The sequence below is a fragment of the Dipodomys spectabilis genome, unplaced genomic scaffold, assembly GCF_019054845.1.
Source record: "Dipodomys spectabilis isolate Male_0828 unplaced genomic scaffold, ASM1905484v1 ptg000145l, whole genome shotgun sequence".
NCBI lineage: Eukaryota > Metazoa > Chordata > Mammalia > Rodentia > Heteromyidae > Dipodomys > Dipodomys spectabilis.
Window position 1 is genome coordinate 25,558,308 of NW_024870822.1, and position 14,836 is coordinate 25,573,143.

The following is a 14,836-nucleotide window of genomic DNA, read 5'->3' on the forward strand; positions in this document are numbered from 1 at the left end:
TGAACTAGATTGTATCTGCAGACTATTGACTGTGCAACTACAGACTTTGGTTGATGCTTGCCTTAAGATAGTGTTCTAGCACAAAACTGGTGTTACTTTCATCCCAAATGGGCAGAATAAGCCAGAAAAAAAATGGCAACTCCTACTAATGATAATCAGGGGACAGAACAGATAATGAATAATCTAGAGGAGAGTTCCCAAAAAACTCTACAAACACTACTGGTAAACATGGTAAATGAAAAGATTGAAAACCTGCAAAGGACTCTGTGTGAGCATGATAGGGAGAGAGAGAAGGCAAATCAAAGGTCAATACAGGAATATCATGAGCGTGAAGAAGCTACTCATAGATTGATACAGGAATTTCATGAGCAGTTTGAGAACACTCAAAGAGAAATAAAGAAATGGTGTGAGCAGGCTGAGAACACTCAAAGAGAACTACAGGAATATGTTGAACATGAGGAAGCTAATCAAATAGTAATACAGGAATTGAGAGAGCAGGATGAGAATACACAAAGATCACTAAAGGTGTTCATGGAATCTGTAAACAGAGAGCTGAAAGAAGTCAGGGAGACCACAAAGGGAATGCTGAATGGAACCCAACAGAAGAAATGGGAGTCCAAGGAAACCATAACCAATCAACTAAGTGATTTGAGAATAAACACTGAACACCAAATTAAGGAAGTAAAGAAGTTCATACAAGATCTAAAACAAAGTTCCAACAAAGAATTTGAAGCCATCAAAGCTGACCAACTAGAAGGAAAAAAAAAAAAAAAAAAAACAAAGTAGAAAGTCTTGATAGTAGGTTAGACCATGCAGAAGATCGAATCTCGGGGATTGAAGACAGCCTAGATATTATAGAGAAAGAACATACAACCATACAAAACAAATCCAAAAAATTTGATAGATCTATTCAACACTTGGAAGACACCATCAGACAGCCTAATCTGAGGATAATGGATGTAGAGGAGCACCTAGAGACAGAAGTTAATGGTCTAGGAAATTTGTTTAACAGGATCCTAGCAGAGAACTTCCCAAGCATGCAAAAAGATAAACCTATTCAGATTCAAGAAGCTTTTAGAACTCCAAATAGACCAGACCAGAACAGGACATCCCACCGCCACATTATAATCCGCACAGGATCAATTCACACAAAGGAAAAGATCCTTAAAGCTGTCAAGGAGAAAAGATCAATCATCTATAAAGGGAAACCAATTAGAATCACTTCATATTTCTCAGCTGAGACAATTAAAACAAGAAAAGCCTGGAATGGTGTATGCCATGCCCTACAGACAAACAACTGTCAACCAAGAATACTGTACCCAGCTAAATTCATCTTCATAACGAAGGTCAAATAAAAACTTTCCATAGCAAAGAAAAATTGAAACAATATATCTCCACCAAACCAGTCCTACAAAAGATTCTTAAAGATGTCCTACACATAGAAAACCAACAAGACCACAATAAAGGCCAAGAAACCGCACCCAAACTGAGAATCCAAGAACCATAGGAAGAACCCAATTGCCATAGCCCCCCAAGAAGGTGGATAAAATGGCAGGAACTCCCAAATTCCTCTCAGTCCTATCTCTCAACATTAACGGACTTAACTCTCCAATTAAGCGACATAAACTGTCTAGTTGGATTAAAAAGCAAGATCCTTCAATCTGCTGCCTTCAGGACTCATAACTTGCCCATAAAAACAAACACATTTTCAATGTGAAAGGCTGGGACAAAATCTACCAAGCAAACAGCCCCCATAAACAGGCGGGAGTTGCAATCCTAATATGAGATAAAATAGACTTCAAATTAAAATGAGTGAGAAGAGACAAAGAAGGTCACTACATACTAATTAAGGGATCTCTCCTTCAGGAGGATATTACAATTCTAAATATCTATTCGCCAAACAATGGAGCACCCAAATTTATCCAAGAAATACTACTTTCCCTCACATCCCACATAGATCCAAAGACATTAACTTTAACACACCACTTTCCCCACTAGATAGATCAACTCGGCAAAAACTTAACAGAGAAACCGCAGATCTAAACAACTGCATAGATCACCTAGATTTAACAGACAGCTATCGAATATTTCACCCAGCAGCATCAGAATACACGTTTTTCTCAGCAGCACATGGAACATTTTCCAAAATAGACCACATTTTAGGCCACAAAGCAAACTTGTCCAAATTCAGAAACATTGAAGTTATACCTTGCATTCTCTCTGACCACAAGGGAATAAAATTAGAACTCAACACCAAAAGCCACCAAAGAAAGTCTGGAATCACATGGAGGCTGAACAACACACTGATGAATCATGAGTGGGTCATGGAAGAGATTAGAAAGGAAATTCAAATGTTCATGCTATCATGCTATTCAACAAAAATGAACACACAAATTACCAGCACCTCTAGGACAAAACAAAGGCAGTACTCAGGGGCAAGTTTATAGCTCTGAGTTCCTACATCAACAAATTGGAGAGATCTGAAACCAACAATTTAATGAGACATCTGAGCCTCCTTGAAAAACAGCAGCAAGATAAACACCAATCCAATAGACAGAAAGAAATAATTAAAATTAAATCAGAATTAAATGACTTAGAATACAGAGTTGGTTCTTCGAAAAAATTAACAAAATTGACAGACTCTTAGCAAATCTTATCAGAAAAAGAATAGAACACACCCAAATAAATAAACTCAGAGATGAGAATGGAAACATCACCACAGAAACAACCAAGATTCAGAACATTATAAGGGAATAGTCTCAAAACTTTATGCTAATAAGTTTGAGAACTTGACAGAAATGGACCTTTTCCTAGCAAATATTGACATGCCGAATCTAAACCAAGATGAGTTAAACCATCTTAACAGGCCCATATCAAGCATTGACATAGAAACAGCAATAAGAGACCTCTCATCTAAGAAAAGCCCAGGACCAGATAGTTTTACAGAAGAATTCTGCAAGGCCTTCAAAGCAGAGCTCACACCGATACTCCTCCAACTCTTCAATGAAATTGAAAGTGAACGTTCACTACTAAACTCATTCTATGAAGCCATCATAATGCTCATCCCAAAACCAGGCAGGGACTCATCAAAGAAAGAAAACTATAGACCCATTTCTTCGATGAACATTGATGCAAAACTTCTCAACAAAATTTTGGCCAATCGACTTCAACAATTCATCCAAAAAATCATACCCCATGATCAAACAGGATTCATTTCAGGGATGCAAAGCTGTTTCAATATATGCAAATCAATTAATATAATACATTACATCAACAGAAGCAAGAATAAGAACCACATGGTTATCTCAATAGATGCAGAAAAATATTTGACAAGATCCAACACCCCTTTATGATGAAGGTTGTGGAAAAATTAGGAATCCATGGAATATTAATACAATAAAGGCTGTATATGACAAACCTACAGCCAGCATTATACTTAATGGTGAAAAACTAAAGCCATTTCCTCTTAACTCAGGTGAAAACTAAAGCCATTTCCTCTTAACTCAGGAATGAGACAAGGATGTCCAATCTCTCCACTGCTCTTCAATCTAGTATTAGAATGCCTAGGTACAGCAATAAGACAAGATGCAACCATAAAGGGGATCCAAATAGGGAAAGAAGAAGTAAAACTCTCCCTCTATGCAGATGACATGATCTTGTATTTATAAAGAATCCCACAGACTCCACTCCCAAATTACTCAAGCTGATTCAAAACTTTGTCAAAATAGCAGAGTATAAAATTAATCCTCAAAAATCAATGGCTTGTCTGTATGCCAACAATGAGAAACATGTGGCTGAAATTATGAAAGCAACTCCATTCGTAATAGCCCCACAAAAAATAAAATAACTAGGAATTAACTTAACCACAGAAGTGAAGGACTTCTATGATGAAAACTTTAAAAACTTGAAAAAGGAAATCAAAACAGAACTTAGAAAGTGACAAAACCTCCCATGCTCCTGGATTGGAAAGATCAACATGGTGAAAATGGAAAACTTCCCAAGAATATCAATTCAAGGCGATACCTATCAATATTCCAACCTCATTCTTCAAGGAAATAGAAGAGGTAATCCAAAAATTCATATGGAACAATAAAAGACCCCGAATAGCAAAAACGATTATAAATAGAAAGAACAGTGCTGGAGGATTATCAATACCAAATTTCAAACTCTGCTACAAAGCCATAGTAATCAAAACAACTTGGTACTGGCACAAGAAGAGACCTCAGGACCAATGGAATAGAATTGAAAACCCAGAAATGGACCTATAGACCTATAGCCATCTAATCTTCAATAAGAGAACTGAAAAATAGAATGGAAGAAAGACAGCCTCTTCAGTAAATGGTGCTGGCAAAATTGGTTAACTACCTGTAGAAAACTAAAGCTAGACCCTTATATATCACCCTGTACCAGAATCAACTCCAAATGTATCGAAGACCTCGGAGTCAAAGCAGACACTCTGAAAACATTACAATATGAAATAGGAGAAACTCTAGCTATCCTTGGCACAGGTCGAAATTTTCTTAATAAAGACCCAGAAACACAATAAATCAGAGAAAGGTTGGATATATGGGATTGCATGAAATTGCAGAGCTTCTGCATGGCAAAGGACATAGCTAGCAAGATCAATAGAAAGCCCACAGACTGAGAGAAGATCTTCAATAGCCATACAATGGACAAGGGTCTCATATCTAAAATATAATTAGAACTCAAAAAATTAAATCCCCCCAAACCAAATCTTCAAAGAAACAACTGCCCAATAAATAAGTGGGCTAAAGATTTAAAGAGAAACTTCTCTGAAGAGGAAAGAAGGATGGCCAATAAACACATGAAGAAATGCTCAACCTCCCTAGCCATAAAAGAAATGCAAATTAAAAAAACATTGAGATACCACCTCACCCCAGGTAGAATGGCTATAATCAAGAACTCTAATAACAACAGATGCTGGAGGAAATTTGGACAGAAGGGAACCTTACTGCATTGTTGGTGGGAGTGTAAACTTGTTCAACCACTTTAGAAAGCAGTATGGAGGTTCCTCAAAAAACTCCACATAGAGCTCCCCTATGACCCAGCAATCCCACTTTTGGGCATTTACCCAAATGATCACAAAGAAGACCATACTAAAGCTACCAGCACAACTATGCTTATTGCAGCATTATTTACCATAGCTAAGATATGGACCCAACCCAGATGTCCCTCAGTAGATAAATGGATCAAGAAAATGTGGTATATATATACACACATATATATACAATGGAATTCTATGCCTCCATCAGAAAGAATGACATTGCCCCATTTGTTAGGAAATGGAAAGACTTGAAAAAAATTATACTAAGTGAATTAAGCCAGGCCCAAAGAAACATAGGTCCCATGGTTTCCCTTATTTGCAATAACTAGTATATGTCTGAGTCAAGCAGAAAAAGTCACATAAGTTGATGTTAAGGAAATGAACCCTAAGATATGTATTCAAATGTTTTTTTTCTTTCATGCGATTGTTTCTAACATATTTATAAGATGATTTCTTTGTTGCTTTGTATGTCCTTCCCCCATAGTATAACCCCTGCTTTCACTGTATTTGAGTTTGGTATAACTTGTGGAGGGTAAGAGAAAAAACAAATGGTTTAAATAGGGATACATGTGGACCCATTGCAACAATGAGATGTACAAGTCATTATGTCGAAAATGAACTTTACAACTTTGGTGGGGGGAGAGGAGGACTGGGTGGGGGGTGCAGGTGGAGGACAGGAAGGTATGGGAAGGGGAAAAAAAGGAAGAGTCGACAGTGTTTGATAAGAAATGTACTCATTATCTTGCCCATGTAATTGTAACCCCTTGTACAGTATTTTCCCAATAAAAAAAAAAGAAAGAAAAGAAAATCACAGAAAAAGTCAGTGCCTCCATTTAGTCCACAGAAGAATAAAGTACAGAAGCACATGGAGAGAGAGCAACTACTAAGAACACCCTTGCATATAAAATAGTAGCTACTAAACACAGACCCTTGTGAACATTTTGGTTGAAAATGGCAGTAGGTTGCAGATGACAACAGAAGGATCTTCCAACAGGGCAGTGAGATAACCCAACTCAATCTGTCATTTCTAACCAATACAAGTCTAAGGTTTATATTTGGGCATTCTATTTTGGCATTTACTACCAGAATGCATAGCCCATTGTAATTATAGTTATCAATCATCTTTCAGGATGAATTACTGAAGAAAACTCACCAACTTGCAATGATTTATATTAACAGCAACATTAATTTGTAGCACAAAGTACTTCAAACTAAAAATTTGATCAAAATTACTTGAAAATATTTTTATAAAAGAAATGTTATTCTAAATTATAAATTAAGTTTATTAAAGTAAACTCACAATTAACCCATGACATTCCAGTTAATATCTGAAAATTCATTCTCCGCATTTGCTTAAATAGTCTGCACCAGAATTTTATTATTATATATTGGCCACAGATTATTCCCTTCTATTATCATTTGAATAGGAGATTATCACTATATAAAGTACTAATTAACAGATATCAAGAAAATATTTTCCTACTAATCTGTCTTTTCAGGGCCTCCTTAATATCCTTGTTCCTGAGACTGTAGATGAGGGGGTTCAACATGGGGATCACCACCATGTAGAACACAGATATCACCTTGTTCTGGTCAGTGGAGTACAGCGACTTCGGCAACACATAAATAAATGTAGTGGTCCCATAGTACAGAGTGACCGCACTGAGATGGGAGGTGCAGGTGGAGAAGGCCTTGTGGCGGCCCTCAGTGGAGCGCATCTTCAGAATGGTGGTGAGGATGTACGTATATGAGATGACTATGACCACCACTGTGAACAGAATCAAAGAGCCAGAGGAACTTGAGGCAACACCTGTGAGGACACTGACATCAGAACAGGACAGTTCAACTAAAGGAGCAAAGTCGCAGAAGAAATGATTGACCCTATTGGGTCCACAGAAAAGCAAAACATAGAAGCAAATAGTAAAAGTGCAACCATAGAGAAAACCACCTGCATAAGCCACCATGATTAACTGGACACAGACTTGGGAGGACATTTTGGTTGAATACAGCAGGGGGTTACAGATGGCCATGAAGCGATCATAAGCCATGGCAGCCAGAAGGAAGCACTCAAATGCCCCAAAGACAGAAACTGAGCCAAGCTGGAAGGCACATGCATGGAAAGAAAAGGCATTTTTGTCCACTAGGAAGTTAACGAGCATATTGGGTGTGACAGTGGTTGATAAAGCTATGTCAACAAAGGCTAAATGGCTGAGAAAAAAGTACATGGGATGGTGGACCAGAAAAGAAAGTCTGATAAGGAGAATTGTGCAGAGATTGCCAGATACCGTCACCAGGTAGATGCACAGGATGATGATGAAGAGGATGACTCGAAGGACTGGATCTTGTGTTAAGCCCAATAGAATGAACTCTGTCACTGCAGTGTGGTTCACATCCACTAGGGAATCCATCAGACTGAGGAGCTGCTGACAGACACAGCTGTGGTGAAAAGATGATATGAATGTCCCATAAATACGTAGTTACATTTTGATTAGCACATGCATACATTTATTTCAAGCAAATATATTAATTACATTTTACTCTAGAATTTCAGGGTTTGTGAATTTGTACTTCATGCCTGTACTTTTTAAAAAGTTTAATCAGAAGCACCGAAATTAGCTTAACTAATGTGTCTTTGGCCTTCTGTATGTGCTACAATATATATCCAGAGCTTTCATCCTAAAGGTTAAAAAATATGAAAATTATTGAAATGAAAAAAGTTTAATCTAGTTAACAAATGAGGCTTAAATGTATAAATGAAAAAAATTGTAGTAATGACTGGAATATAAATTTACATTCATCAATTGCTTACTAAATTAACACCTACAGTATTTAAATATATATATATTTCTTTTTATTTGTCATAAAACATTCTTAAGTACTTTTATATTTCCATTTTATAGATGAACAAATGTTAAGCAACTTCTCATAGAAAGTACTAGAAGCAGCATATGAACCTCAGGCAGATTGAACTCAGCCCATTTCTACAGCAACCATAATATAAATGAAATAATATAAATAAAATAATAGTTGTGATAAATCAAGTAGCAGTTAAAATGAAGATGAGCTTTCTATCTGCTCATCTATAAAAGTAGTGCTTCCTTAGTCATATAGTTCACACAGTCTATCAGCGAAAGAAGGTCTTGTTTTAAGACCAGTTTTTGAAAAGGGAAAGGCATTTTCTTTCTTTCTTTCTTTCTTTCTTTCTTTCTTTCTTTCTTTCTTTCTTTCTTTCTTTCTTTCTTTCTTTCTTTCTTTCTTTCTTTCTTTCTTTCTTTCTTTCTTTCTTTCTTTCTTTCTTTCTTTCTTTCTTCCTTTGTTGGTTGTGGGGCCTGAACTCTGGGTCTGGGCGCTATCCCTCAGCTCTTCAGCTCAAGGCTAGCACTCTACCACTTGAGCCACAGTGCCACTTCCAGCTTTTTCTGCTTATGTGGTGCTGAGGAATCAAACCCAGGGCCTCACGCATGCAAGGCAAGCACTCTACCACTGAGCTATCTTTCCAGCACTGGGAAATGCATTTTCTTAGTAGAAAAGTAAGCTATAGAAAGGAACACATATTAAAGTCACAAAAGAAGTTATTTGTAAATTTATCAAGTTAAAAAATATTTCTATTTGCTGTCTTATATCATTTCAAATACCAACCTAATTGTGCTGCAACACATCTTGTGACTAATACTTAGAACAGGAACGTTCAGGTTTATTTTCAAAAACACAATCTATTTCCTGAATGCAATGGTATTTTCTAATGGGAATGTTATAGCATTAAGTAATCTTATCTTCAATGGTACAATGTGGAATAAAGTTTCAGCATAGAAAGTTCAGAAGTATACCCAGGTTTATCCAAGCACAGGTTAGTTTGAAACTCATTGCCCAACATTTTGGTTTTATAGTATTGACTTTGACCAAATGTCTGTTCCGGTAGTACTAGAGAATTCAACCAAGAGTCAAAGTGAAACTTTCTACAAGATATTTACAGAGATTTAACCCTAAAAGGCTTTGAAAACTAGTGAATATATTAGCATTGAGGCTGAATGCTAAATTTATGTAATAAAGACTGAGTTTCTGGTCATGTGGGTAGATGAATAAAGAACTGTGGAAAAGTGAATTATGCCTATTTATTTCTGTGAATTTTCTTTTCTTTTTTTTTGGGGGGGGGGGGTCCGGTCGTGGGCCTGAACTCTGGGCCTGGGTGCTGTCCCTCAGCTCTTCAGCTCAAGGCTAGCGCTCTATCACTTGAGCCACAATGCCACTTCCGGCTTTTTTTATGCTTATGTGGTGCTGAGGAATCGAACCCAGCGCCTCATGCATGCAAGGCAAGCCTTCTAACACTGAGCCACCTTCCCAGCCCCTCTGTGAATTTTCTTAAATATTAACTCAACTAAAATGTAATTTTTTGTTAGTAGATAGCTTTATTGGACCTCCTCTGATTCTCAACTCAGGCTTATAAATTAGATAAATTTTCACAGTGTGATTTTTCTTGGATGGAAGAGGAAAATTGGCAAAACAGCTTTACTTACAGAAGTCAATCTTACCTGTTGAAATAAGAATTCAGTCATAGTTAAAAAAAAACACAGTCATCATTATATAATAGTTCCTCTGCCTTTATTATTTGACTTAGGTGATAAGCATCAGAAGAGTAGAGATTCACAAGAGCATTCAAATATAGCAGTGATCATTATCACATTCTCAAGTGAATAATAAGCAGTTGATTTCACATAAACAAAAGTAATCTACAAAAATTCTGTCAATCCTCAAGTGTAATTTCTTTTCCAGTCATTATGATTATTTGTAGTACACTATTAACTGATCTCATGGCTAAATAATTGTTCTTTGTTTACTTTGATATTTCATAGAGATACAAAATGGAATGCCAGAATGTCTTCCTCTCAACATCTGTTTGTTTTATCAGTACTTTACAGTAATAGATGTGAGACAACTCAACTAGCTACTTTGAGGAATGTGGCAGAAGTGATATGTAAAGTTGAATTTTAGACCATTGTTTAAGATGTCCATATGACCTTTATAGCCTAAGATATAAAGTAATAATTTGGAAATTATATACAGAATTGTGAGAGAAAAGTGGTTTGGATGACTTCCAAATGAGACTTGCTCTTCTCAATGTGTTATACACAGATTCATGTCTTGTATGATTTGATGGAAGATGAAGGGATGATGATTTCCTGTCACCTGAAGTTTCAATCTAATGTTTGCAAATTGTAATTTTATAAACTTCTATTCCACATTTCTTGTGTTCCCATGATAACTGGGGTGGATCAGGGATAAAACTGACTAATTTTCACTCAGAGCGTAATAGGCTAAGCACTATGGTTCTTCTTTGCATGTATTCTCTTCTTCTCTCTGTCTAATGATTCAGTAACTATTCCCTGTGTCCTAATTCATAGGAGTAGAAAGATGAAACTGATCATTTGAAGGGTCAGATGGGAAGAGATGATCAACAGTAAATTTGGAAGTACTTAAATGTAATGGAACTGCAGGGATGATGAAACCCACCAGGAAGAGAAAAAAATAAACATGAAAGTAAAAACAATAATCAGTGCCCAATGGAAAGTTGATTACAAAATTTACAAAATATGATTACAAAACATGTGAGTCCCTCAAAGATATGCATTTTAAAAGCATCATCTGGAATTTGAAAGACTTAAAAGGAAACACACACTCGTATACACAGACACTCATGCACATTCATGCATACTACCTAGGACACAGGTCACACTAGTCAGATTTGAATAGAAGGAAATTCTATCATTTCCAGCAGTATCAGTAATGCTGGGAGATGTTATGTGAGGTTAAATAAGTTTGTTTACAATAAAAATACCAAAGGAGGACACTAGAGGAGAGAAACACGAAGGCTCAATAGTGAGTCTATGTGCATCTGGTCATCTAAAATAATATTTATCAAAATGAACCCCAGGAAAGGGAAACAAGAGGTTTCCCTTTGCTGTTGTTTTTCTTTTCTTTTCTTTTTGTCTTGTTTGTTCATTTACTTGTCTTTGGGAGGGTAAGATGAGAGCACAGAAATGGAGAGGCAAAGGCTGGACAAATGCAGCTGTGGTGCTCATTACACACTGTCTTGAAAGTGAATGAGGAAAAGGATGATGATGTCCTACTAAACTGTCTCTTCAGAGTCTCCTTAATATCTTCGTCCTGACACTGTAGATACAAGGGTTCAACACACATACATTCTTCTATTGAATGAGCAGAAAACAGACACAGATTTTATGGGTGTGCATTATGAACTTGTTGGGTTGTAAGTCTGTATGTACAAGCAGGTAAGCAGATTGAATACACAGCCCAGAATAGTGGTGGCATTCTGGAGAATAAAGCCAGTCTGGAAATAAAAACACAGACAAGAATTGTATAGGCACACAGAGACAACACAAACTAACTAGAATATGGATATAGGAGATGGAGATAAAAATACTATATCCATAAGGATGAGGCATTAATGATAAGCAAACAACTGCAAGGACACTGCCATCAGAACCAAAGACCTCAAGAAGCAAAAATTGTTTAAATACGGATACAAGTGGACCCACTGCAACAATGAGATGTACAAGACATTATGTCGAAAAACGAACTTTACAACTTTGGCAGGGATGGGAGGGGGGAGGGAGAAAGGGGGAAGCGGAGAAAGGGGGGATTGAGGTAGGGGGAAAGGAGGGAGTGGAGGGGAGGGAGATGGGAAGGGATGGGAAGGGGAAACAAAGGAGGAGGCTACAATGCTTGATAAGAAATGTACTCAGAGAAGTTTCTCTTTAAATCATTAGCCCACTTATTTATTGGCAGTTGTTTCTTTGAGGATTTGATGGCCAATAGACACATGAAGAAATGCTCAACCTCCCTAGCCATAAAAGAAATGCAAATCAAAACAACATTGAGATACCACCTCACCCCAGTTAGAATGGCAAAAATCAAGAACTCTAAACAACAGATGCTGGAGGGGATGTGGACAGAAGGGAACCTTACTTCATTGTTGGTGGGAGTGTAAACTTGTTCAACCACTTTGGAAAGTAGTAAGCCAAGCCCAAAGAAACATAGGTCCCATGATTTCCCTTATTTGCAATATCTAGTATATGTATGAGTCAAGCAGAAAAGGTCAGATAAGGTGATGTTAGGAAAATGAACCCTCAGATATCTGATAAAATTATCCTGTAAGTATACTAATTATTGTAAATGAGGGAAACCATGGAATCTATATATCTTTTGTTCTGGCTTATTTCACTTAATATGATTTTTTCCCAAGTCTTTCCATTTCCTAACAATGGAGCGGGTTCATTCTTTCTGATGGAAGCATCCATTTTTAAATTCTAAATTGTGTTTATTAAAAGAAACTCATTACTCATCTGTGACATACTAGTTAATATCTGAAAATTCCCCCACCCTCTACATTTACTAAAAGGATCACCACTAAGAATTTCATTAGGAGATATTGGCCATAAATAATTACCTTTTATTATCATTTGAATGAGATTTTTTCACTATATAAAGTATTGTTAAGTAGCATACTAAGAAAATATTTTCCTACCAAGTTGTCTTTTCTGTGCCTCCTTCATATCCTTGTTCCTGAGGCTGTAGATGAGGGGATTCAACATGGGAATCACCACCATGTAGAACACAGACATCACCTTGTTCTGGCCGGTAGAGTACATAGATTTTGGCAATACATAAATAAAGGTAATGGTCCCATAGTAGAGAGAGACCACAGTGAGGTGGGAGGTGCAGGTGGAGAAGGCCTTGTGGTGGCCCTCCGTGGAGCGCATCTTGAGGACAATGATGAGGAGGTAGATGTAGGAGATAACTATGACAACCACTGTGGACAAAATGACAAAACCAGCAGTAAATGAAGGAACAACAGCAGGGACACTGATGTCAGAACCAGACAGTTAAGTAAAGGAGCAAAAAAATAGAATAAAAATCATTGACTCTGTTTGGTCCACAGAAGACTAAATTATAGAAGCAAATAACGAAAGAACAACAATTGAGAAAAACATCAATATAAGCCACTATGAGTAACTGGACACACACTTGCGTGGACATTTTGGTTGAACACAGCAGTGGGTCACAGATGGACACAAAACAATCTTAGGCCATGGCAGCCAGAAGGAAGAATTCAGATGATCCAAAGAAAACAAATGAACCACGCTGGATGGCACATCCAAGATAGGAGTTTGCATTTTTCTCTACCAAAAAGTTAACCAACATGTTGAGTGTGACAGAAGATGAGTAGCCCAAGTCAACAAAAGCTAACTGGCTGAGAAAAAATACATGAGATGATGGAGCTGAGTGGAGACTCTGATAGGAAGGATTGTGAAGAGATTCCCAGATACAGTCACCAAGTAGATGCACAGGATGATGATGAAGAGAATGACTCGAAGGACTAGATCATGTGTTAAGCCCATCAGAATGAACTCTGTCACTGCAGTGTGGTTCCAACCCATCAGAGAGTGGAGCTATAACTAAAGAAACCTGTGATTAAAAATATAGCATGAAGGATTTGCAATTAGGATGGATTTATTGTCATTAATATATACATAAGACTTTTAAGCAAGTACATCATTCAAAAATTAGAGAAGTAATTGCGTTTCTACTCTAGACTTTATGTATTTATGTGTGATGCTTCTACTTAAGGCAAATCTTGTGGAAACATTGGATATTTTCTTCTAATAATGTTTCCCTTTTTCTTGCATATATAATATGAAATATACCTGCATATGTTTAAAGCTTAATCTTTAAATGTAAGACAGGTTGGGGCTGGGAAGGTGGCTCAGTGATAAGGTGTTTGCCTCGCATGTATGAGGCCCTAGGTTTGATTCCTCAGCATCACATAAACAGAAAAAGCTGGAAGTGGGGCTGAGGCTCAAGTGGTAGAGCGCTAGCCTTGAGGTGAAGAGCTGAGGGACAGTGCCCAGGCCCAGAGTTCAGGCCCCACGACCACCACCACCAACAACAAAAAAAGACAGGTAACCATAACAGGAAAGAATAATCATTGTAGCACAAATGTTTGAAATGTATTAGCTAAATTTATGTAAAGGTCATATAAGAAACAGCTAAGATTTATTGAATGCTTACTATCACAGGATTTAAAGTTTTGCATATTATTCTACTTAACTTCCATAATATTTAATTACATATATTATCTCCATTGTATAGACGAGGAAACTGAGTTTGAAAATGTTAAGTGACCTATTTAAGGTTAAACAAAGGATGTAGTATAATCTTCAAGGACTCTGTCAGTCCTCAAGTGTTAATCACTTTCATTTGATAATTATTTGGCATACCCTCTAACAATGATCTCATGGCTAAATAGTTGTTCTAAGTTAACTTTGATATTTCATCACAAAGATACTAAGGTACTAAGATAAACTGGAATACTTTTGCTTCTTCTCTATATCTGTTCATTTAGTCAGTACTTTACAAGGTTATATGTCAGACACTCCTCTACATACTTTGAAGAATATTAGAAGGAAGACATTTAAAAATTATTTAAGATGTACACCTGATTTTTATAGCCAAAAGTATAAAATAAAATAACAATTTAAACATTATATAGGGAACTGTGGGTGAAATATGATTTAGATAACTTCCAGTTAAGAATTATTCTCTCAGAGAGTCTGGAGGAAGGTGGAAGAGAAGTTGGGGGGCTAAACAAGTTCTCATTTAGAAACCAGTTTTAGTGTTCCAGTGAAAAGTCCAAGGCTAGAGAGTCACACCAAGTGTGCCATCATAGCACAGTTTGGCCAGAGAGGAAAATTT

The 14,836-nt window shown here is 36.9% G+C and overlaps 1 protein-coding gene and 1 pseudogene across 1 annotated transcript; both read right to left on the reverse strand.

Annotated features, from left to right (window-relative positions):
* Window positions 1-6,528: 6,528 nt before the first annotated feature.
* LOC122117743 (olfactory receptor 478-like) lies at window positions 6,529-7,473 on the reverse strand. Its single transcript, XM_042691545.1, has one exon. The coding sequence runs from the start codon at window positions 7,471-7,473 to the stop codon at window positions 6,529-6,531; it is 945 nt and encodes a 314-aa protein (XP_042547479.1).
* Window positions 7,474-12,588: 5,115 nt separating this feature from the next.
* On the reverse strand, window positions 12,589-13,521 carry LOC122117896 (annotated as a pseudogene).
* Window positions 13,522-14,836: the final 1,315 nt, after the last annotated feature.

Excerpts from the sequence above, each read along its gene's own strand:
- LOC122117743 (XM_042691545.1), bottom strand. The coding sequence starts at position 7,473 with ATGGATTCCCTAGTGGATGTGAACCACACTGCAGTGACAGAGTTCATT.